Genomic DNA, 25,605 nt, shown 5'->3' with positions numbered 1-25,605 from the left:
AAACGAGCTTCGGCCTCATTATCCGGGTTTCCTTGTTGCTATTCCGGAAATGTCAAGCCCACCACTTAGCGTGTTTTTCATAATATATGACCCCAAAGACAGAGCCCAGTCCATAAAAGACAACACAGATGGCTCTTTTTCTTTATCGAGCGTCACTCGCGTGCCCGTGAAATATTTATGCGGTGTGCGGGCGTTGTTCGTCAGATACTGCACACGTTGTGATTCGGCATGTCTGGCTTTGCGCTCGGGGGTGAAATATATATATATACTGTATATATATACCTCCGGAGGGAGCTGAGAGGCGCATAAACTTCCGATGGCACTGATAGACCCCCAGTCAGCACAGTATGAGGGGCTGTGAAGAAAGCGTAAGTAAAATTAAAGTTGACAAGAGCCAGATGACCAGGAACATTCTGAAGAGACCGTAAAACAGACGCATCAAACCAAAGACAGTCACACATTATTTTTTGTATAACATGCAAACTCGCTACTAATATTTCCAAACGGACGCAGTGCCCACCTGGAAGCCAGTGCCGAGCGCTGGTCCCGTCTGCTGGGCCTCCTGGAGGAGCTGTGGAGGTGGATCTGCACGCAAGACGAGGAGCTGGCCAAGCAGATGCCTGTCGGTGGAGACGTGCCCACCCTGCTGCAGCAGCACAACCACTGCACGGTATGTTAGCAGATATTTTGGTAATGTCACAAAAGAGGGAAAAAAAGATTTAAACGATAACACACATGACTAAATACTACCGTATTTTTCAGACTATAAGTCGTGTTTTTTTTCATAGTTTGGGTGGGGGGGCGACTTATACTGAGGAGCGACTTATATGTGAATTTTTTCACAAATTTTCAAAATTAAAAAAAACGAACCGCGATGTAGCAAGGGATTACTGTAATTTGAACTTCAAGTGACGTCCGCGGAGCGGCGGTTGTTTACATAAAGGACAAAGATTCGATCACGGGATGACGAAGATGACGAAGGGCCCCACGTACTACCGGCATCATTAGGCGGCTTTGTTTGTAAGTGACACGGAGGACGAAGAGTTTGAAGGATTTAATGATTTGGAGTGACACAGAAGGTTTGAAAAACTATTATGGCTTTTACGCACGCCCTGTCCTAGTCTACGGAGCTCTCTTTCACCTCCGTGGATGGAAGTCGGGGGCCGGTGCTCTGCCGGGTGGCTGTCCGGGGACGGTGGATGGGGCTCGGACATGGCTTTTACGCACGTCCGGTCGTACTCTACGGAGCTCTCTTTCACCTCCGTGGATGGAAGTCGGGGGCCGGCGCTCGGCCGGGTGGCTGTCCGGGGACGGTAGATGGGGCTCGGACATGGCTTTTACGCACGCCCGGACCTATTCTATGGAGCTCTCTTCCACCTCCGTGGCTGGCAGTGCCACCTCCGGGGATGGAAGTCGGTGCTTGGGGCCGTGTGGCGAACTACTGTTTTTTTCCATGTATAATGCGCAAAATTTAACTAATTTATTGTCCTAAAATCTGGGGTGCGCATTATACATGGGTACAATTAAAAAAAATTTTTTTTTTTAAATTATTTTTTATTTTTTTTGACACGTCAGCTATATAAAGAGCGAGAGTTCAGTTCTCTACCTAAATGCGTATTACAGGTAATATTATATTTCACAACACTTTGCCTTGTTCCTTTCTTCTCTGCTGTTCACTTCAAACACGCTCCATACGAACACAATGCTCTCGTATCAGACGCTTGCTCGATCACCTGCTCGTTTGCTGTCACAATCAAATCCGAAACATTTGTTGCGGCTCCGAGTCACGACGAGTGGCAAGTTTTGGTTTCCAAGGGTGTTTTTATTCCTCTTCAACTTCTCTCCCATACAGAGCCGCCTTTTTCACATGTCCGCACGTCACTTTCCTCTCTTTTCATTTTCACCTAACTGATCGCGGTGGTGCCTTTATGGGCAGTCGGAGAAATCAACGGCAACAAAAGAAATACATCCAGCCTAGTTAAGAAATCACCAGAAAGATCACCATGACAATTGTGAATAATAAATAAATAATTATTATATATATTATATATATTATTATTATAATAATAAATAATTGTGATAAATAACTGGAACATCACTCAAATATTGGTGATCGAGTTACTGCATGCGCAGTGATACTGACCGGCAGAATAACATCCGGTTGTTCCCAAAGATGATCTTTTTTCTGAAATAATTTTACGTTTACGGACTTAAGTAACCCGGCCGGGTCATACCAAAGACTATAAAAATGGGACCCATTGCCTCCCTGCTTGGCACTCAGCATTAAGGGTTGGAATTGGGGGGTTAGATCACCAAAGGATTCCCGAGCGCGGCGCTGCTGCTGCTCACTGCTGCTGCTCACTGCTCCCCTCTCCCCCAGGGGATGGATCAAAATCACACGGGGATGGCTCAAATGCAGAGGACAAATTTCACCACACCCAGATGCGTGTGTGACGATCATTGGGACTTTAAAAAAATATATAAAATAATAATTGGGTGCGTATTATACATGGGTATAGGCTTTTTTCCAGCATCAACATGCCATTTCTAGGGTGCGTATTATACATGGGGGCGCATTATACATGGGAAAAACGGTATTTATGTTATAGTTATTTGATATATTTTATTTCATGTAGCAACTTACAGTTACAGTTCAGTAGTTGTTGGCTCGTTGAACTCTTGCTTTGTTAAATAAAGAGCCGTTTACCAAACCCACGTCTTTCCTGGTACTTTGTTAACGCTACAATATAGTTATATACTAGATCTGTGGAATAACGACGAGGCTGACGTCAGCGGCGCACGCGCGGCATTGTTGACAGAGGACCAGGAATTTCATCGATGGATTTAATTTGGAGTGACACAGATGGTTTGATAATATTATTCCTTATATAATAGTTATTTGATATATAATTTATATATCGTTATATGGGCCTGTGGAATATTTTGAAGTGCAAGCGCTGTCAGCGGCGCGCACCCGGCCGGCATTGTTGACTTAAAGGACGATCGATGGATTTAATGATTTGGAGTGACACAGATGGTTTGATAATATTATTGCTTATATAATAGTTATTTGATATATAATTTATATATCGTTATATGGGCCAGTGGAATATTTTGAAGTGCAAACGCCGTCAGCGGCGCGCACCCGGCCGGCATTGTTGACATAAAGGACGATCGATGGATTTAATGATTTGGAGTGACACAGATGGTTTTATAAACGTGTTATTTATGCAATAGTTATTTGAATAACTCTGAATGTTACGTCAGGCCTGTTCTCAGCTCATCGTTTGTGGCTGTTACGTTAGCATACCTATCGTTTAGCCTGTTGTTGCTCGTTAATGTCTGTTCTTGATGTTGGATTTTGTCGAATAAATTTCCCCCAAAATGCGACTTATACTCCGAGCGACTTGTGTTTTTTTCCATGTTATTGTGCATTTTATGGCTAATGCGACGTATATTCCGGAGCAATTTATAATCTGAAAAATACGGTACTAAATAGTGTTCTACCGTATTGGCCCGGATATAAGACGGTGTTTTTTGCATTGAAATAAGACTGAAAAAGCAGGGGTCGTCTTACATTCGGGGTCTAGACATTATACCCATTCACAACGCTAGATGGCGCCAGATATCTTTAAAGCGAATGCTGAACTTAACTCCCCAGGCCAAAGCGAAACCCTGTCACGAAGAATAAAAATAAAAATAGCGGTAGCACGAAGAAGAAAAATAAAAAATACCAGTAAGAAAGAAAAGAGAAGAAAATAACAGAAAATGGAAAAACCAGAAGCCATTCATTTACAAATGTGATTGCACTTTAGTTTACATATTTATATGTTAAGATATTAAGATGTGATGGATTGAATGAGGCAAAATAACATGCTTTTTCTCTCGAATATATTGTTATAATCATTTGTTTCAGATGTACTGTAATTATTTTGTGTATAAAAATTAAATTTGGTGTTCAAAAAGTATTTTTTCAAATTTGAGTCTTGAAAAAGAGGAGGCCGTCTTATAATTAGGGTCGTCTTATATTCGGGCCAATACGGTAATAGCTTAACTAAAAAACTAAAAAATAAACATTCTTGACAAAAATTGTCTGAACGCTCCATTCTGTCGTTTTCATCACTGCTTAGCGGTTTGCTGAAGCCGCAAGAACATGGCGGGCTTGTAAATCACCGCGCGATAATCGCCGGTGTTATTATTCATCATCAGGCCGGTCGTCAGGCACGTCCCGTTAAGACGAATTGCGCTTTGCGGCAGTGCCCCACCAAAATAAACAGAATGTTTTGTGCGTCCTTGGTTATTAATCGACACTTTTATTGCAGGCAATCAGCAGCCGGCGGGCGTATAAAACATGTTTTGTCGCAGTTAAATAATCAACCGCGCCGGTTTATCCTCCGAATCATTGTTCGCTTCGACCCCTCGTCCCGCGACGCCATCATTCCTCGCGTCTTAAGTAATCAATATTGACCCGTTTGTAAGTTTGTCTTCATTGGTGTCTGTCGGCCGTTGTATTTATTTATGACAAGCGCCTGGATATTGTTGACGTTTAATTGCATTCGGATGGACGAGGCAGCCTGCGGAGACTATTTACTCCGCCGGCCGCTACCCTCGGTTAGCTCGCGCTAGTCTTGACATTATTATACGCCTCGCCGACGCGCGTCACGGCTTGCGCGCACCGAATCAGCTGTCATATCTTTACCGTTCTCCCATGTGACGATTTGGCCAAACATTTACAAAGATGTTTTTTAAAGGCGTATGGAGCAGGCCAGTTTCTAGAAGAGAACTATAAATGTCTTGGCTCTTGTACTTGCTTAACCTTAACATCGTGAGAGAATCATCAGTCACATTCAAGAGCATATTATGAGAAACCCTGCAGAAATATTGGTGGCTTGTGCCCCAAAAATTATGTCATTAATATTACACCACTTTTGGCCCACATAATATTAAAGTCAATATATTATTATCTAAAATAATGGCAGAGCTTGAAGGTTTCTAATTATAATCTTAAAATATGTTGGCAGCAGGGAACTGCTATGTGTTAGCTACTAACGCTAGCCACAATTAGCTGTGATGTCACACACTGCTAAAAACATGGGTCACAAAAGTTTAATGTAAATTGTTTTCCAAGAAGCAAAAGTTGTGTCCTCTCACACTTTGGGCAAAAATCCAGACTTTGGGGCATTTCATTGAGCTGCCACTGTGATGCGGCGCAGTTGTACGTCACTGACAAGCATCGTTAATAACGACAACGACGCCAATCAGAACAAAAGCTTGTTGTTCTGCAGAGGCCGCCTTTTCAAGTGCTGCTTGAATCAAATCACAGCGCCGACGAGAAAAACACAATCTTCCCTCCCTTTTATGTCTTTCTTCATGCTCTTCGCTATCAAAATTGACTATTTTATATCACTGTTTTCTTAATAGAGTGAAGTCGGCGTGAAGACACTCTTAGAATTGTTGTTTCTATTTCTTCTGGATGTTGGGCCCCCTAAAAAAATATCAAATTATATTTATCTGGGATCCCATGAGATAAAAGCGCTAAGCCACTTAGGGTGAGCAACGGATGTGGCAGTCATTAAAAGAAGAAGTCAGAATCCGAGCAAGCCGAACGGTGGTCCGAGAATGACGAATAGCAGAAAAAAGTTGGGCTAATTAAACATGTAAGAGTTTAACACAAGGAGAAAACTTTCCGAGTGTTTCTGTTCTATTCTGTTCAAATCTTCCATAACGGCAATTATTCATCATCACGCATTCAATTAGCCGCTAAAAGGCTGTCGGCATTATCAGGCTCATTGAAAGCGCCGCTTTATGCTGTACGTTTTTAGACTCCATCTTATCTCTGGCTAGCAGTTGCCTTTTCATTGGTCGTTTGAAAAAAAACATCTTGACCTGCTGCTTTCAGGCCTGAGCGTCACCAAAAGTAATAATTACGTTTGTTGAGCGGAAAAAGGTTGATAATTAGCCACTAGAATTTATTATAATTATGATGTCAGACTGATTCATGAGAGCCATTTGCTACATTAAGTACCAGCTAATAAAATATCTAACCACCATCACAACTAACATTTAAACGTGACAGAGGGAAAAAAATCGACAGCTTTTATTCCTAAAGTTTTAATATTAAGAGGCAAGTTTTTGAGAGTTTTTGAATCCACCTTGTTTCTTGTGTTTACGATTCAAAACGCTGAAAGTGGCGTGAGCAAGTAAGCTCATCTCGTTTCATCACGCCGCCCGGCAGCGTCTCACACTTGCACGGCCTCCTCGTAAAGCAATCACACACCCCGATAGTCAATCAAGTCCCCCAAGGTCGTGCGTGTATTAAAACCAGAATAATTACACTGTTCTACAGCCCCTCTGCCCAGAGATGGGGACTCGAGTCACTTTGACTTGGACTCGAGTCGACTCGAGTCGCTGTTTTGATGACTCGTGACTTGACTTGACAAAAATAAAAAAAACTTGAGACTCGACTTGGACTTGGAAGTTAAAGACTCGGGACTTGACTCGACTTGAGACACGATGACTTGAATGACTTCCGTGTTATTTAGTTTATGTTTTCAGTTTGAATATAAAATTAATAATACATTTAAAGAAGTAATATCGATAACCCGGTCGGAGCGCAGGCTGAGAATGGCGTTGTCATGATTGGATCGCTACCCTGTCAATCAATCAGTCGTGCCCTCTCTAGCTACCTAACGTGTTTATTGGAGAATCACGCCCCTTTATATCAGACATGCACAAACATGTCAGCGGGAGCGGTACCTTCGGCTATCGTAATTACCTTTATGACGGCAAAAGAAACATTTCAGACAGCCAGACGACTTTGTCCGTTTGAAGTTTATAGAGCTCTGGTGTCTCCAGATGTTACAGATGAAACATAAAATGTTTCTAATGCTCTTTAATGTGTTTCTTCTTTCAGATTTTTCTCAGATTATTTTTTCATATTTGCAACTCAAATGTGTCAGACACTGTCGGCAGACGTTCATTTGTTTAGATTGAGCTGTCAATCATTGTATGAGATAATTTCTTTTTTGTTTGATTCCATGGTGTGTTTTACTAAATATCAGTAATTACAGTGCAAATCCAAATTATTGTCTTATTTTTTAAACAGGTTAGACACATTGGACAATGATGGTTACTTAAAGTTACTTATATCTTGTCTTTTCACGTTACTAAGATCAGATTCTGCGGGTAAAATTGCAATAATAAGGTGACTTGACTTGGACTTCACTTTACCTATTTAAAGACTTGACTTGGACTTGACTTGACCTATTTAAGGACTTGACTTGCCCAAGAAAAAAATGACTTGGGACTTACTTGAGACTTGCACATGTGTGACTTGGTCCCATCTCTGCCTCTGCCCCTCCCCTCCCTTTTTTTTCTCCCCAGCTTCTGTCTGTCTGTGAGAATCGCGGCAAAGGTTAAAAGCGAGCGTTCCTCATTGGGTCCAATCATTGTTATCACGAAGGCCATATGCTCGTACGTCCAGCGCTGGGGGTGGCCAAACCTTTGTGATTAATGTCGGTCCAATTCGATATGGCCCCTAAATAAATATTGACCCCTCCCCCACTAAACTGCTCATATTTTGTGAGAACAATGAATGCATGCAAATTATTTCACCAATTTAGAGAAAAAAATGGCTAATTGAATGCAACAAAAAATACAGCACTCTTGATAATGCAAATGTTTGGCCAGTAGAATTAAAGAACGGATCAGGCTGCGGGTAGTTCGCCAAGCCCGGTTCTAATGGATGAGTTTGATATATGATCTCTTGGCCGACTTTCTAATGATCGCTCCTCCAGGGCTTCGACTGCCCGGCCAACCAGCAGTCTTTATTCTCCAGATCACTTGGCTAATTTAACAGCCCCCCCTCCCCTCACTGAAATATCCACTTGGACCGTCTGTACCATTTTAACAAGCAAAGAAAAGGCCCGATTCTATTGCAGCGTGGCGGGAGCTTAATTAGCCGTCCAACGCGTTTGTTGGTCATCATCTTAAAGCGCAAGTAAAGTAAACATCTGCCACGCTTCGCCGGCCTGCCGTGTGCGAGTTCATTCCGGGCGCCTCTTTCGTGATGTGATGAAATCTGGCCGTGGTTCAGGCCAAGTTCAGATGGGCAGACCGGAGTCTCATATACAGGAGGAATGTGTTAAGAAGCTCATTAATCAGCTTGTCTTGGACTGATAATAATTGCTCAGCTCGGATCGGCTAATATATTAGCGATCGCCGCTTGTGATGTCAGCAGTAGGTCAGGGGTCGTCGGGTATTTTTCAGAACGGATCATTCTTGCGTTCATCTCGTCGATTATTTGAGTAATTGTATAAAAATTGCAGATGTGTTGTTTTTGTCCACTAGGGGGCGCCATTCTCACCGCAATATGTATGACGTTGCATGTATATGGCTTTTTTTTTTATTTTATTTTATTTTTTTTATATAAACTCCTCCACTCACCTCTTTCATTAGACTCATAAAATAAACAATGGTGAATCACTGAAATTTGTTCCTTTTTTTTTTTTCTTTTTTAGATGCTGCAGTCAGATCTGAAAGAACGTGAGCAGCTGGTGATCAGCACTTTGGAGCAAGCTCGCATGTTTCTGGCTGAGCAGCCCATCGAAGGTCCGGGAGAACCGCGCAAGAACCTGCAGCCTAAGACAGGTTGGTACCAGGGCGGGGGTGTCGGCATTCCCGGCGATGCTGACCCACCCGAGAAATTAAAAATGCATCAACTCGTTAAGCCGCCGCTCTTAAATGATCCGCATTTTGTCGAGTCACCGCATTCGCCTACAAACAATTCTCTTCCGCCGTGAATAATTCAAGCCAGCCAAGAGGGTGCGATTGCGGGCGTGGTGCGACATCAGAGCCTTGGCAGACATGGCTGTGATCGCTGACAGCGCTATCAAAGTATCGTCTGCTTTTATAAATTGATAAAATGCCGAGTTTAGATCACAGTGTTTGCACAGCGCTTAAGCAAAGTCGTTGGGATGCGGCGGAGTGACTCCGTCATAATTGTTATGTTAAATCTGTGGGATGACTTCTTCCAGAGCTCAGCCCGGAACAGAAGGCCCGCGGCCTGGCCCGGGCTATCCGTAAGCAGACGGGCGAGGTGAGGGAGCGCTGGGAACGTCTGAGGGGCCACGCGGGAGGCTGGCAAACTCAAGTGGAGCAAGCCCTTGAGCGCATGCAAGAACTCCAGAGCTCCTTGGACCAGCTGGATCTGCGACTAACCCGGGCCGAGGACGCCAAGTCCGACTGGCAGCCCGTGGGCGACCTGCTCATCGACTCTCTGCAGGACCACATCGACAAGACCACGGTAGCCACTCGGTTGAGAGGAACCAAAAATAAGTATTTAATTGTCAAACATGTCTTTTAGGTGTTCCGAGAGGAGATCGGCCCGCTGCGTCAGGACGTTCAGATGGTAAACGAGCTTTCGGCAGAACTGGCTCCGCTGGACATCCAGCTTTCTTCCACCGCCTCCAGACAGCTGGACCAGCTCAACGTGAGGTGGAAGCTACTCCAGGTACGGTGAGCCACCATTTTATCTCAAACCCAATAAAATGAATGTTTATCATAGTTTTTCTACACAACTTTTGTTGCAGGTGGCAGTGGAAGATAGACTTAAGCTCCTCCGAGAAGCCCACCGAGACTTCGGCCCATCCTCACAACATTTCTTATCCAGTGAGTAGCTAAGTTCTCTCAGCATCTATAAGACATAAGTTTTATTTTCATTTCACAATTTAAACATCCGCAGATTTTTATCTCCTTACGTTTTTGGTGTCTGTCATCTAACATTGGCTCTCATTACACTGCTAGCATAATTTTCCCTCTGGGATCAATAAGGCCCTGCTCTTATCTCCCAATCTCTTTTTTTTTTTTATGTCTTTTCATCCTTCCGTGCACTTGTCTGCGCTTGTGACAGAGGCGGGATGGCGGGAATCAGCCGAGCGCGTGTTTTCACCGCTAATAATTATGCGAGTTCGCCACCCATATTTCATTTCATGCACTCCTTTTTTTTTTTTTCTCCATTTCCTTTGTCTGCCTGGAAGACATCCTCCCTGCTTCCTCTCTATTTCACGCATGGTAGCGTTTTTTGCTCACACAAGTTATTTTAGGTCAAACTTGTACGTCTTATCCTGCGAGGTAATGGTGTCTGTCAAGACAGCGTTTGTATTTTTGACTCGAGCCCCTCACTGTCATCTTTCTTTCTCTCCATAGCGTCTGTGCAGCTCCCCTGGCAACGGGCGGTTTCTCAAAATAAAGTTCCTTATTACATCAAGTAAGTGGCCAAACAAATGCGGTGACGTTAAGTCCCAAAATAGTCGGCGGTCAGATCCAGAAAGGCCCATCGGAAGTGCTGAGCTACATTTACAACCTATATTCAACTATTGAAATTGGATCGATTGAAACTGAGGGGTGAAGTTGGGAAGCCACTATGAAAAAATAACCATGTGACTAAATTACTTCACTGGTTCTTCTATATCAAACAATTTGTTTTAGGTTCATTTACCTGACATGTTTCGGCGGATCCTTCCGCCTTCATCAGAGTGTCAGACGCGTCACAATCACATCAGTGACACTCTGATGAAGGCGGAAGGATCCGCCGAAACATGTCAGGTAAATGAACCTAAAACAAATTGTTTGATATAGAAGAACCAGTGAAGTAATTGAAAAAGAAAAAACAAGATGAACTTAGTACAACATGTGACTAAATGGTCGGAGTGGAGCCTGTGAAGCCACATGGCAAGTGTCTAAAAAGATTTACTCCTAGAAGTAAAACTTCAATATATTCGGGATATATTTATTTATCTATTGTAAATCCAATTCATTTTCTTGCATTCACAAGCTGATAGAATTGGAGTCCATAAACGGCTGATTGAGAATGTCCTCGCGCAGGCTCCTTTTGAATGGCGCTGACATCTTGCACCCCCCCCCCCTCCCCTTCCGCTTTCATATTTAGCCGCTTTTTTCTCAGCCCTGACAAAAGGGCGGCTGATTAAAAACGGCGTCATGTCCGCCTCCTGCCACAAGCGCCATATTGAACTTTTTGGGGAGTGATTAAACTCGTCCATGCAAACTCATTTGGTGCCTGATGTCCAATTTCAACCAGTTTGGCCAGTGTGAGATGGAGGTCAGTGGCCATTAAAAAAGATGCAGCTGCTATTATTTATCTGTGTAACATAAAATGCCCCCAAAAAGTGACTCATTTTATTCCTGGTGTAAAAAAAAAAAAAAAATCCCATGACGCCAACATTTGTATCTACCTGCTGCAGTCTGCGGTTTCCCCTCCAGTGACCTCATTTGATTTGTTGATGCTTGCTTAGTGAGAGATGGCATTTAATAATGGCCTTGGAGACAAAATGTCAGCATCCCGAGTGGTTCTCTCCGTCCCCTCACGTGGCCTCCTGACGCAGCAACAGAGGCCCCTTCGGGACCACTTGCCATTTGAACCCGAATTTATTTTACATTTTTAAACATACTTAAACTTAAGAACAAACAGTAGCAAACATCATTAAATAAAATAAAAACTAATTAAGAATGTTTTGTACTTTACATCAATTCAATGGTGATGTTGCTACTCATTCTGCTGTGCCAGTATTGACCACATGGGGGCAGTATAAGACAATATATAAGTCTTTATCCTTACTGAGGAGAAAGAATACGACAGAGTTCATAGTCAACTCCTCAGTTGAAATTGCATTCTCTAGTTGCTCCCACAAGTTCTCCCAACTGAATGCTTTCTGCAGTTTTATCTCAAACTCCAGAATCTAAATAACATAATCGTCAAAGTTAGTGAGCGCACGCTGACGGCGGCGCCGTTGTCATTCGGGCATTCATGAGCTGCTGATTTGCACGCAACCAAGCGGTGAAAGAAACGCCGCCCCGCTTTGTTGTGTGTTGCGCCTTTGTCATGATGAGTGGCAATAGAAGCAGCTTGCACGCTGCAGTCTGCTTATTTATTAGCCTCTATTTTATTCCTAATGGGCTAATAAACAAGCAGGAAGCGGAGCAATGCGGAGGCTTTCTATTAAGGTTAACTTATTTCCATGCCGCCACCTTTTTTTTTTTTTTTTATTATTATTACTTCGGATATGATGTTTGCCAATATGTGGTGGTCACTTTTTTTGACATTACAATCAATTATCATGATGGCCTCTTCTTCTTCTTCTGTTGTTTTCAGCCATCAGACGCAAACGACCTGCTGGGACCATCCAAAGATGACGGAGCTCTACCAGTCGCTAGGTAGGAAGAAAAAAAGAATGCTGCTATTGCCATGAAAGCTTTTAATTAGCAATTAGCAAAATTCTGCTTTTGCTCAAGAAACTTGAATTACTTTTTTTGGGGTGGGGGGTGATTTGTCTTTTAGCGGACTTGAACAACGTGAGATTCTCTGCCTACCGCACCGCCATGAAGATCCGCCGACTGCAGAAAGCGCTGTGCTGTAAGTCATGCACACACACACACACACGCGCGCGCTCACACAAGCGCATACACAAAAACTTCTAAGTGGGTGCTGTTCAATTTTTTTTAGTAACAGCATTGTTGGACTAAAGATAGACTGGGGAAGTTACAATGGAGGTAATTGAGTAAGTTAAACAACGTAGAGGCTCACAGTGACAAAACAATCCAGCACCCGAGGGACAATGTTGTAACGGCCGCCAACCCAGCCGCCGTCTCGCTCCAAAAACATAAAACGACTCCTCGATGCAGGTGCGCTTTCAAGCTTGTCCCCGAGCCGCTAATGAGCTGCAATAATTCAAGCCCATCTTTTTTTTTTTTGTTTCGCGTAGCTATTTGTTGCAGGGGCGTGCATTAGCCTGATTGTTTCCAAATACAGTCACTTCAATTCCAGCAGCGATGTCCGACACACACGCAGCATCGTTTTAATGTCTTTTCCTCTTTTCTGTGAATGTCTGCTCCTGTTCATGTGTTTGAATGACACATTTGGGCACAAAGGCGCCTGATAGGCAGACGAAAAAAAATGTCTAATTCGGTTAAGTCTGTGCCGGGGGGGCTTCGAGCTTGCGTGGCAGCCGGCTAATGTGTGTGTGGACTAAAAGTAGCAGACAGCAATATGAAGTGAGTCCCATAAGTGGTGAAGGGGTGGTACCATCAGAGTTTGAGTTTGACGTAGATGACAATGAGAACAAATGTAGACTGACAGCTTAATGGGCTTTTTGTTTTTCTTATGCTCTAGAACAAAGCATATTCATAAAGCGCCTGTTGCAGACACCTCAAGTGTTGTATCTCGACACAGTACAACTTTCATGGTGTAAAAAAAAATATATTTCCCATCTCTGCCTTTTCCATCAAGTTTTTTTTCTTTGCTTTATATAAAAAAAAATGTGCATAATGGATGAATATGTCACCGCCAAATTACATTTATGGAAGCTTATTTGCATCATATTAATAATTAATCACAATGCTCCATCTCTTCTTTCACTCTCAGCTATGCGTGTATGAACACGGGATTTATTCGAGTATCGATTCATGTCCTCTTCCTGCAGTGGATCTTTTGGATCTGAGCGTGGCCCAGAACACGTTTTCTCAGCACAAGCTGACCAACAACAATCAACTGATGTCGGTCCCGGACGTCATCAACTGCCTGACGTCCATCTACGACGGGCTGGAGCAGGAGCACAAAGACCTGGTCAACGTGCCGCTCTGCATCGACATGTGTCTCAACTGGCTGCTCAATGTCTACGACACGTAGGTTTCTCCGCGACGGTCCTAATTTGGATCAGAACTATATTAGATGATGTGTTCCTTTGAAAGCGGTCGCAGTGGGAAAATCCGCGTCATGTCGATGAAGATCGGCTTGCTGTCTCTCTGCAAGGGTCACCTGGAGGAGAAATACAAATGTAAGTTCACGGAGCCCTTTTGTTCCACTCCAACATGTTCCTGTAAGTCTACTGACTTTCTCCGCAGACCTTTTCAGTCAAGCGGATCCAGCGGGGGACACGTGCGACCAGCGGCAGCTCGGCCTCCTGCTCCACGAGGCCATCCAGATCCCCAAGCAGCTCGGAGAGGTGGCCGCCTTCGGGGGGTCCAACATCGAGCCCAGCGTGCGAAGTTGCTTCCAGCACGTGAGGACGCTTTTAAAATGGCAGACAGTAGTCTTCATGCCGCCTCATTTCTATTCCGCCGCGCGACCACCGCAAAGCCAAAGTTGAATATTGAAGCGGTGCTCAGCGATCGCAACGCCTCTCATGGCCTGCGGTCAGCTGCCGCCTGTCCTCCCTGCTGCTTTACGGCGGCCAGCGAATCAATTTTGCAGCTTTATCACTGGATGTTCCTGGCATTTAACGACGTCTTTATCCCCTCGGGGATCGCACGGTCATTCCTCACTCTCGCTCTGCTCCTTCCTTCCGCCAACGCTTCATTTCCGGGAAGTGAGCATTTAAATTGGGGTGAGGCTATAAATTTCATTTTTTTTCCTGTGGATTCACACGCACAAATAAATTGTATGCTGGCTCCGTCTCGAATTGGCGCGGCAGATGTGCTGTCGTGAATAAGTCATTCAGTCATCAAAATAAATTAGCTCCTTGAAACTTGCTTTCACACACGCGCACACACACACACACACACAGAAACACAGACAAGGGCCGTTACGTGACACCTGCATCCGTCCCGTCAATGACGTCCAGTACATTTGCTTTAACGAGCTCATGATGAACGAATGGCCCAGCTATAAATTTGGTCTTCTTGACTCTACTTTTGTCACCGGCTTCCATTTAAGCATCCATCTGTCTTATTGGGGTCACGCCCTTCACGCCGCAGTAGCTCATCTGTAAACATCATAAGTCTACCATTCGGACTAACCGAGCAAATGCAGTTCAAAAAGATATTGCGCAAAAGCTGAGCTTTGCTTTGTTATTTTTTATTTTTTTTACAGCAGTCCGGTACAAGTTATGCCCAAAATGTTTTGCTTTGGCCAGTTCAGATGGCGCCCTGTGAAAGAACATCGAGGCTAATTTGACGATTCAGTCAGTTGAAAAGCACCGCGACCTTCTGTTGCCCTTTTGTTGGTGTTGGAAAGGTTGTTTTTTTGGAAAGGGGCGGTAAAGGTTCCCGACACTATTTTGACGGCCTTCTCGAATTTACTTGTTTTCATCTTCATAGACTGGACAGGTGGTCAATTTAAATGGACCATTATGTGTTTCCATCAAGCTAGCTGCCCCAATGTTTTTCAGCATGTCCCGTTTGCTCTCTCGTAGGCGACCAGTAAGGTGGAGCTGGAGCCCAGGCAGTTTGTGGACTGGATGCGTCTGGAGCCTCAGTCCATGGTGTGGCTCCCCGTCCTGCACCGAGTGGCCGCCGCCGAGACGGCCAAGCATCAAGCCAAGTGCAACATCTGCAAAGAGTGTCCCATTGTGGGATTCAGGTACGCCGCATCTCGCATTGACCCGGCGCCCGGATCTTTTTTGTTAAATGTTGCTTCTAAGTGTGTGTGTGTGTGTGTGTGTGTGTGCGTGTGTAGTTGAAAGGCAGACATGCACACATGCTGGTGCTTGCTGTTAATCATAAAGGGCAGCTCTGCTCTGGTGGGCATTCATCTAAATGTCAGCAGATGCCAGACCACTCACTAAATAGCATTTCAACCTCCACGGGTTTGAACCCTCACAAAGAAATGTTGGCTAACAACTCGTAGCACACGTGCACTTTTGCGCATAACGCTGTCTTTGACTCGTGCGAGCAGTTGAGCGCCGTGATATACAACTTGTGAGGGCTCATCCGTCACCCGAGACCCCGCCGAGGAAAGAGATAAAGGACTCTGGCTATTATGTCTCTTTTTTTTTTTCCTCCTCCTTTTTTTAAGCCGCTAAATAGCTTTCTGGCTGCGGCTGACCAAGGATGGAGGTGTTGTGTTTTGAGCGGAAATGCAATTGTCTGTCACTCCGTCAGCAATTTGAGGAGGCCGTTATTGTGTGTGAGGGCGCGTGCGGCAGGCGAGTCGCCACCGGGGGATATGCACCAGCCTTGACTTTTTAACAAGGCGAGAGTTGCAGGTTGTTTAATTTGCCATTTTATGACTAAGACAATACGCAAAATGCTTTCCAGGGATTTTTCAAAATGTTTCTTGCAGCTTGTTTAATTATTTTTGTATGATGCCTCACTTTTTGTCCATTCCCTTTTCTTTTTTTTTTTCGTGTGTGCAGGTATCGCAGTCTGAAGCATTTCAATTACGACGTGTGTCAGAGCTGCTTCTTCTCCGGACGCACCGCCAAAGGTCACAAGCTCAACTATCCCATGGTGGAGTATTGCACGCCGGTGAGACACACAAAAAAAAATATTATTAAAATACTATCATGGCTTTCTTGGGATAAATCGATCAATTCTGCCAATTATTAAATTAGGTGTCATGAAACCTTCAATTGTGTTTTGTTTACCGTTCCATCAACACTCTGGTCAAATTCAAATTGCCCTGGAAAAAAAAGATTACGTAATGCTCGTTTTTCTTCTATTTCTCTGGCAAAGCAATTTCTGTGCAAGGAAAAGAATGTAATCAAAGGTACATCTGTGAAAATGACCCACAGCCTCTTTGTAATCTAGCTCTTTCATTTTTTTTAATCCTTTTAATCTCTTTTTCCAATTCTGCAAATGAGACGAATATTGACTACCGCTCGACGAGTGAGCGTCTGTCATTTTGCGCCGAGTGACTTGAAAGCGTCTTTTCTTGGCCTTTGCTCCTGCCGTGCTGATGAGCTTCTCTGTTTTTTGGAAAGTGTTTGGTCTCTAACGGCTGTCTTTGCCTCCACTAGACGACGTCGGGCGAGGACATGCGAGATTTTACCAAAGTGCTGAAGAACAAATTCCGCTCCAAGAAGTATTTTGCCAAGCACCCACGACTGGGCTACTTGCCGGTGCAGACTGTACTCGAGGGCGACAATATGGAAACGTAAGGCATCTTCATAAACACAACAAATTTGGCTTTACTATTAGGAAAGTAGTACCGCAATTCAAATTTGGAAGCCAAGCATCTTTTTTTGAGGTTCCACCGTGGCCTATGGTTGATGAAACTGTTTGAAAAATTGAACATCTGGCATTTTCCTAACACATCTCCTCACACACCTGTGCACCAGCGGGATGTGGAGTGTTCCTTCGCCCTAGCTCCCCCCCCCGCTCTCCCGTGTTTTTGCTTAATTATGCTTTGGTGCAATGTTTGTTGCAGCTGTGCCGTAGCTCTCCTTAATGTAGAATGCTGATTAACATCCTCGCGCAGCAACGTGTCAAAGAACAACAAATAACCCGAGAGCCCTTTAACTTTAAGACCGTGTGGTATTAAAGACACACTGCGGCAGGGTTTTTTACATTTTTCCACATTTTAGGGATGAAAAGATTCCACTGGATGACGTCCTTCAATGTTACTCCCTCACTAGTTGTGTTTTTTTTTTTTTTGTGATCCACATTGAGTGGATTTGACCCGGACGTGTTTTGTGGTGTCCCTCAACCCCTCCCTCCCTCCCCACTCTTACAGTCCCGTCACCCTCATCAGCATGTGTCCGGAGCAGTACGAGTGAGTATCCACGACCGAGCACCAGAATGTTCTTTTATTTATTTTTAATAATTTGATAACAAACCACACGTCGTTCGACCTCGCCTCACCTGAACTAAAGCCATGCCTGAATTGCATGTTTGCTTGGCCTGCCTGACTCATCCACACTGGCTGTGCACGTGACGCCGACACGTCTGCTCACTTCACTTCCCTAAAGCATTGCGAGCAGCGGCTGTCGAAAGCCCGCCGCTCTCCTCGTAGATCATCGCCGTTCCCTCATTCCTCTTTGCAGGACGACGTTGTGTACGCGTGCCTGCGTATGTGTGCGTGTGTGCATGTGAATGCTTTTAACGAGGTTTTGGTCGCTCGGCCAAACTCATTCATCTCCATTACGCCGTTCGTCTCCAGGCTGTCCCAGTCACCTCACTTGTCCCATGATGACACCCATTCCAGGATAGAGCAGTACGCCAGCAGGTACCCCGCCCCCCTCCGCCCCAAACCCCACACCCCACCCCGCCCGTCGTTCGATGCGGTGGAGTATGTTGTGCGTAATGAAAAACAGTGTACTTAGTAAGGAGTCTTGTGGAACACCTGCAGCATTTATCTTTGTAGAGTGGTCTCTTTATAATGAAAATTTACCAGAAGTGTCTGCCACACACAATCAAATGATAATGCTTTTGTCTTTCAAGCAGATTTACATTTTGTAAAAGTGGGACACCGGCTGCCTCTAGAATAAACTAGGCGACTCTTGATGACAGTTAGTGGAGGAAACATTGCTGCTACACTCTCGTGATACTCATTTTCTACCCAATGTTACTTTTCATTGCAAAGATGAAATTGTGGCTGTGACTGAGTAATTACACGCTTCTATTCGGCAAAAACAGGCTCATTAGTGCTTCCCCTCAGGAGCCACATGCTCCTATTAGATTGAGCTGCTAGATATTTGTCAAGAAACGACCCTCGGAATTGGAAAGGTTCTGCATCAAACAACTTTGGAATTCAAGCCAGTTGGAAATACAGTTTCATAAACAGCTCAAGGGGACTTCGACATCTACTGAAAATCTGCGCTGCGCATTTCTGGTTCCGTCATTTGCGAGCATAAATGTTGAGTGATGACGTTTCTCCCTCAGGTTGGCGCAGATGGAGAGGTCCAACGGATCGCTGCCTACAGACAGCAGCTCAGCCACGGGAAGCATGTAAGTCACCATTTTCTGGATGAATGAGTGTGGTCATTTTTGTTTTTAATTTATTTTTATAGTATATTTTAGATTTTATGAATATTTTATTTCATTGTTTATAGTTAATTTAATTTGTTGTACCTTTTGTGGCAGTAGAAGAGTTGCGCAGCGTGAAGTAAGTCAGGCAAACCCTTTGAAGAACCGAGTAGAACATCATCTTCATCATCCTCCTCCTCCATGTTGCAATGGTTCCCTGCTGCGGCGAGCGCACCCTCACGCCACTTCACCGCCACGTGACCTCGAATGCCTTGATCAGCACGACCCCCCCCTCACAGCCACAACAGCTGAAAAATAAAACAATAGAGAGGAAAAACAAAAACATTGCAAGATGAATTCAAATGTGTGACAAACACATTAGTCCCACTCCTACTCCCTCTCCTTTTTGTTTTCTTCTTACAAACCTGACGCCCATGCACAAATATGCGGCAAGGAGCTGAGGAAGATGATGATGATGATGACAAAGGCTGAACAAAAATGCCCACTGCACTGTAATTTTAGCTGCATCCCTTTCTTATCCACTTTATAAGCACCCACATAGTCGGCCATTTTGTAATGCTGTCGTGAGTCTACGTTGTCCCTTACATACAAGGAGAGCATCGACAATTGGATAGTGACCTTGTTTGGGATTCACTTTTTTAAATCTTTTAATGTTTGTGAATTGGATTGTCAATCTGAAAACAAAAAAACACGGCAGCACTCGAGTCAGATCAGATACGCCGTGTAAACAGATGGACCAAAAGTACACACACACACTCATCTGCCCCCGTGCACCTGCACTAAATCACTTTATCACCCAGATAAATGTGCCGCTGTATATGCAGGCTTTACGGAGCTTAAAACAAAGCTGTGGCAAAATAGCTTCATGTAACACAGAGAAGCCGCTAGCTATTTTATTCATCCATTTGTTGACTTACGTGCTCGGATGGAACCGAAATAATAAAGCTTCCCTTTTCCAAGTTAGCATTCCAGAATTGTGATACATTGTGATGGATTTTGTGTGTGTGTGTGTGCGTGTGCGTGTGCGCGTGTGCGTGCGCGTGTGTGTGTTTTGCTCAGGGACGATGAGCACACGCTGATCCTTCAGTACTGCCAGACGCTGGGAGGCGAGGGCTCGCCCCGCAGTCAGCCTCAGAGTCCCGCTCAGATCCTGCAGGCGGTGGAGAGGGAGGAGCGTGGAGAGCTGGAGCGGGTCATCGCTCGCCTGGAGGACGAGCAGAGGTAGCGATCGCCAGGCTGGGCCGCTCGCATTCGTGTCACAGGAGGCTTCCACTTGCAGGAGCCTCCAGAGGGAGTACGAGCAGCTGAAGGAGCAGCAGCGGCGAGGGACCCCCGCCGCGACACCCTGGCAGTCGGAGGGCACGCCGTCGGCCGCTCAGCCCGACGAGGCCGACCTCCTGGCCGAGGCGAAGCTGCTGCGGCAGCACAAGGGCCGCCTGGAGGCCCGCATGCACATCCTGGAGGACCACAACAAGCAGCTGGAGTCGCAGCTCCATCGCCTCAGGCAGCTCCTGCATCAGGTGAGGTCACGCCATGCAAAGGTTAGAGATGAAAAAAAAACGTTTATGTAGATATCTTAACAATTTCAAGGCTGAGCAACCTCCTGGACCGAAGTGTGTCAATCAAAATTTTTGTTGTACCTAATGAAGCAGACAATTTCTCCTGTACTCGCATCAGAGCAGCCTAACCGACGGCCATTTTATTATTAGCGTCAAAGTCCTGTGGTCTAATCCGAGTGAGTTTGGACCAAAGTGAGAGGAGTCTGCAGTTGTTGGACCTTTTCAACATGTTAGCGCCGTGGGGCAACAGCGGATGAGAAAGAAGAGGAAGAAAAGAGGATATTGGCAACATTGATTTGGCTTTGAGTGCTAAAGGGAGTCTGGGATGGCGCTCTAAATGTCACCAAGTCTAAATTGCTTGTTTGCGCCATCTGGAAAGCTGTTCGCAGCCATTCCGATGACACACTTTGCTCATATTGTTGTGCACTGCCAGCCATAAAAAGTGGATATTATCATCCCGTCGGCGCCGTGCATGTTCCGTGGTTATTATAGTGAAGGAAAATGTACAGTTGATAAATCATTTTTGAGAATAAGATCAAAGAGAAAATGCTTTTTTTGTACCACCAAAAAAACCCAGTTAATAACTATAATGAAAAATCCCAAAGCGTTATAAACACGTGCCGCACTGATGAGCTCAGAGAGGAGTTGAGACATTCTGAATAATCTGAATCACACCAAAACAACAGAAGCCCGCCATTTGAGAATTGGAGCGACCATTTAAGGATCAATTTGGCACTTTACAGGGTCCTCCAAAAGTGAACTAGCCATAGCAATTTGCAGCGAGTGCCCATTTGATTGCCTCTCACCACTTCTATTTCTCCTTTTTTTTTCTCTCTTGTTTTCCCCCTTGCAGCCAGCGGTGGATTTGAGGCTAAATGGGCTTTCGTCTTCTCCCACCGCACAAGATGGAGAACCACTTAGAGAGAACTCAGGTGAAGCACTCAGCAGCAACACCTCGAGGAGCACCCAAGGCGCCGCTTTTCTTCTCTCCGCTTGAAATGGAAACCAACTCTATGCATGCGTGTGTGCGCATGTGTGTGTGTGTGTTCAGATGACCTGCTGGACCCGCCCAACAGCAGCTCTGATCTGGTTGATGTCATGGAGCAGATTAACAACTCCTTCCCTGCATGCAGTCGTAAGTTTCCCCTCCCCAAAATCCTCTTCCTCCCCTAGCGATGACGATCCATCATCCCCCCGCAAGTGCTGGTCAGCACCTGTCGTCCACGTTGAACAGTTCACACTCAGGAGGTTCACGTGGAAAAAGACAAGCGACTGTGGCGGCAGCCATGTTTCTGTGTTTAAATACAGAGGAATTGGATTAAAGCTAAAAAACGAAATAAAATTCAACTAAAATGAAAAATCACAATTTATTGTTACCATAATTATCACGTAATTGAAGTGAGTTAAGATCTCAGTCAAGGAAGAAATTAAGATGCAAATTTTGTGGCGGCTGCACTCCGCCAGCATGTATTACGTCTTCATTTAAATTCAACTGTCGGAAAAGCCGCCGCGACTTTACGATCGGCCTCTAAACTCTCTTAATGGACGCTCGCAAATACTAAAAACATATTGCTCACATTAAGAAAAAAAATTCTAATTATAATGAGTTATAGCGACTACAACGGCACTCTGTAGTTCTTTTTTATTTATTTAGTTAGTTAGTTAGCTAGTTAGTTAGTTAGTTAGTTAGTTAGTTAGTTTTTAAAAATGTCATAAAAACAGGACTAGATTGTGTTTGTGTCTGTCTCCCACAGCCTCGGGCCACTCGTCCAGACCGCAGGTAAGATGACCTTCACCACCCCTTTTCTTTTTTTGTGTTTTAATCTTTTATTGGTAGGGTGTAAAAAAAAAAAAAAAAACTCAATCCTGAGGCGTGCCATCCAATCTGACAGCGCCTACAGGAAGTGAAAGGCAGCTCTAATACTTGATTTCATTTCTATCAGGTGATGTGACCACATGACATGACCAACGGATGCCCGGGACATAACAACTTAACCACTTCATCCAACCTCGTCGTCGTCTACTATGCAAAAAGTGTCACCAATTCGACATGGTATCCGCTTTTAACCCTCAAGCTTTGTATTATATATTCTGCCCCCACCCCACTTTTTTTTTTTTTTTTTTTTTTAAATGATGTTTTTGTTCTCCAGAGGTGCTTTTGGAATTGATTCGGTGCACTGTCAATCTATTACTTTTCCTTTGTCATTCCACTGCTTTCATCTTCTCCAGCCAATTTACGGGACCTTCAGAATTAATTTGTTTTAAGTACAATGGAGTATTAGGGCCTTACTGAAACGGAAGAAAGGTTGAAATATCACAAAAATAAAGTCGGTATTTTGTGAAGATACAAAGTCTATAGTTTAAGAGATTATCATTAATTCTTTCATCATTTTTCCCTCTCATTGCAACAGTCTTTGTGCCTATATAGTTTGCCATTCCTCGTATGAATGCCAAGTGAGTGTGTAGAAAGAGACATTTTAGACAATTAGACTGATTGTAAGACAATGTCGATTTATTTTTATTTTTTTCTGTGGGGGCGGGGTTGGAGAGCGGGGTTAAAAATGATCAATTAAGAGGAAAGCCATGATTGCCTTGCTACCTCAGCTTCATTTGGCCACACTTTAGTTTGGACTCACTGTATCCGCGTACACTGCATTGAGAAGATGAAAAGTTCAAATTGTTCCTTTTGTTTGTTTGGAGTCACTGTTACTGTACACAATATTCGGTCCTGCTGAAGCAAAGCGTGTGAGTTCTTTTATTTTGTTGCGCTTTTAATGCTACGGTGTGTCATGTACGACTTGTGAGACTTAACACTACTACAATCTCATCCTTCCCCTTTACAGACAGTAGCTTCAAATGGGGGATTATTTTAACATGTATGTTACAATGACAGAACTGTGCCCAGAACCCCTTCTTCTTTCCTTGGTGTGTAAAATAGATGGACCACATTGTGTGTAAAATGGTGACATTGTTTTATTTCCAAATAAAAGTTTTATAACGACTCGCCTGCGCTTTTTCATGCATTTATTGTTTATAAACAAACAGAGTTCACGGGTGCTGGTAAAGAACTACAAAAATGGCTTAAGACTCAGCAGAAACCGGAAGTACAACGGTCACCGGCGACCTATATGTCCCAGGTGGAATCAATATGAAGTTGCGGCTGCAAGCAAATGGACACTTACCATCTTCTTTCATGCGGAATAAATTCGTCTATAAACACCGGACAAGCAGCCGGTAAGACGCTTTGATGGGAGACTTGCAATTGTTTGTTTTAGCGAGCGCTACTTTAGTCATGCGCTGCTTGCTTAGCTACGTGTGGCGTGTGCTTTGTTTATTATTTAAGATAAGATAATCCTTTATTGTTCCCTCAATGGGGAAACTCCTATGTTAGCAGCAGTACACTTAACATATACACACACACACGCATGCGGGGAAGGGGGTAAAAGATTTAAAAAAGTAGAAGGTATATATAATTAAAAAATATGGACAGTATATACAAAATACACAATACACAATATACAGTGGAGATAAAAAAAAAAAAAGATAAAAAAACAGTGCAAAAAAAAGCAGGTAAAAAGAGTGTGAGGTAGACAGATATTGCACCTAGTATGATTGCACATATGGTTATTGCACGTTATTGCATGTTATTTTGTCCGTTAGCTACAGTGATCGGCCTGGTTGTACAGTCTGATGGCAGCAGGGAGGAAGGACCTGCGATGCCTCTTGGTGGTGCATCGTGGGTGACGAAGCCGGTCACTGATGGAGCTCTCCAGGGCTCTGACAGTCTCATGAAGGGGGTGGAAGACATTGTCCATGATGGAGGACAGCTTAGCCACCATCCTCCTCTCCCCCACCACCTCCACCCGGTCCAGACTGCAGCCCAGGACAGAGCCGGCTTTCTTCACCACCTTGTCCAGCCTCTTCCTCTCCGCTGCAGTGACGCCGCTGCTCCAGCAGACCACCCCATAAAAAATGGCGGACGCCACCACAGAGTCGTAGAAGGTCCTCAGGAGGCCGTCCCTCACTCCGAAGGACCTCAGTCTGCGCAGCAGGTGGAGTCTGCTTTGGCCCTTCTTGTATAGGGCCTGAGTGTTAACAGTGCAGTCCAGTTTATTGTTCAGGTGAACACCCAGGAACTTGTAAGAGTCCACAATCTCTGTGTCCGTTCCCTGGATGTTCACCGGCGAGGGGGGGACTTTGCGCCGGCGGAAGTCCACCACCAGCTCCTTTGTTTTTCCAGAGTTAATCTGGAGGCGGTTCCGCCGGCACCAGTCCACGAATCTGTGATTCAGTTCTCGGTACTCCGTCTCGTCTCCGTTGTTAATGAGACCGACGATGGCGGAGTCGTCCGAGAACTTCTGGAGGTGGCAGGTTGATGTGTGGTGGGTGAAGTCAGCTGTGTAGATGGTGAAGAGGAGGGGGGCCAGGACGGTCCCCTGTGGAGCTCCTGTGCTGCAGACCACCGTGTCAGACACACGGCCTCCTGTCCTCACAAACTGCGGTCTGTTTGTGAGGAAGTCCAGGACCCATGATGTCAGCTGCTGGCAGGCTCCAGCATGGTGCAGTTTGTTCCCCAGCAGTTCTGGCTGGATGGTGTTGAAGGCACTGGAGAAATCATAAAACATGATCCTCACAGTGCTTCCAGCCCGCTCCAGGTGGGCCAGGGACCTCTGCATGAGGAAGATGACGGCGTCCTCAACCCCGATGCTCGGCCGGTAGGCGAACTGCAGGGGGTCGGCGGAGGAGCTCACCAGGGGGCGCAGGTAGTGGAGGACCAGCCTCTCCAGGGTCTTCGCCAGGTGGGATGTCAGTGCCACCGGCCGGTAGTGGTTGAAGTCGCTGGGGCGAGATGACTTGGGCACCGGTACCACGCAGGACGTCTTCCACAGCTGTGGCACCCTGTGCAGCCTCAGGCTCATGTTGAATATGTGCTCCACGATCCTTTCACTCCCATAGTCGGGCCATTCCTAGCTATTGGTGGCATTCTATCCCTAGAAAATAAACTAAACATTTTATTATTGACTAATGTCTTCTAGTTATCAGTTTCAATGAGAAATTTAAAAATTATAAAAAATAAATCAAATTCTCAACGTATAAATTACGTTATAGGCAATACAGCCAGGAAGGACCCAGGTGCTTAGTATGCGCATTAAATTGAAATGTAATAAGATTTTTACATGTACTGGACTTCACTCCACTCCATTTTCACGATCTTACGAAGGTCCGTCTTTTATCGTAGCCTGTGGCACCTTAAAATGCGTCATAAACGGCATGTATCATTGTTATTGTTCAAACAATCATGGCAAGTGTGCATTAGTCCTCCCGG

The 25,605-nt window shown here is 44.8% G+C and overlaps 1 protein-coding gene across 6 annotated transcripts in view; it reads left to right on the top strand.

Annotated features, from left to right (window-relative positions):
- utrn (utrophin) overlaps positions 1-23,281 on the top strand; it is a 67,468-nt gene extending 44,187 nt beyond the window's left edge. For 5 of the 6 annotated variants that reach the window (XM_037245035.1, XM_037245034.1, XM_037245036.1 and 2 more), the window contains 23 exons: positions 514-670; positions 8,520-8,649; positions 9,036-9,304; positions 9,365-9,511; positions 9,591-9,669; positions 10,207-10,267; positions 12,170-12,231; positions 12,356-12,430; positions 13,497-13,698; positions 13,765-13,850; positions 13,918-14,075; positions 15,207-15,373; positions 16,149-16,260; positions 16,752-16,888; positions 17,468-17,506; positions 17,894-17,959; positions 18,616-18,681; positions 19,780-19,941; positions 20,000-20,240; positions 21,133-21,211; positions 21,331-21,414; positions 22,031-22,061; positions 22,222-23,281. In XM_037245035.1, coding sequence (XP_037100930.1) covers positions 514-670; positions 8,520-8,649; positions 9,036-9,304; positions 9,365-9,511; positions 9,591-9,669; positions 10,207-10,267; positions 12,170-12,231; positions 12,356-12,430; positions 13,497-13,698; positions 13,765-13,850; positions 13,918-14,075; positions 15,207-15,373; positions 16,149-16,260; positions 16,752-16,888; positions 17,468-17,506; positions 17,894-17,959; positions 18,616-18,681; positions 19,780-19,941; positions 20,000-20,240; positions 21,133-21,211; positions 21,331-21,414; positions 22,031-22,061; positions 22,222-22,231 — 2,620 coding nt within the window. In that variant the 3' untranslated portion in view covers positions 22,232-23,281. The remainder of the gene's footprint in view (positions 1-513; positions 671-8,519; positions 8,650-9,035; positions 9,305-9,364; positions 9,512-9,590; positions 9,670-10,206; positions 10,268-12,169; positions 12,232-12,355; positions 12,431-13,496; positions 13,699-13,764; positions 13,851-13,917; positions 14,076-15,206; positions 15,374-16,148; positions 16,261-16,751; positions 16,889-17,467; positions 17,507-17,893; positions 17,960-18,615; positions 18,682-19,779; positions 19,942-19,999; positions 20,241-21,132; positions 21,212-21,330; positions 21,415-22,030; positions 22,062-22,221) is intronic. The other variant, XM_037245040.1, reaches the window with a different exon arrangement.
- The last annotated feature ends 2,324 nt before the right edge of the window (positions 23,282-25,605 follow it).

The sequence above is a fragment of the Syngnathus acus genome, chromosome 24 (assembly GCF_901709675.1).
Source record: "Syngnathus acus chromosome 24, fSynAcu1.2, whole genome shotgun sequence".
Classification (NCBI taxonomy): domain Eukaryota; kingdom Metazoa; phylum Chordata; class Actinopteri; order Syngnathiformes; family Syngnathidae; genus Syngnathus; species Syngnathus acus.
Note: the sequence above shows the minus strand (reverse complement) of the source record. Positions and strands in the feature narration are given on the sequence as shown.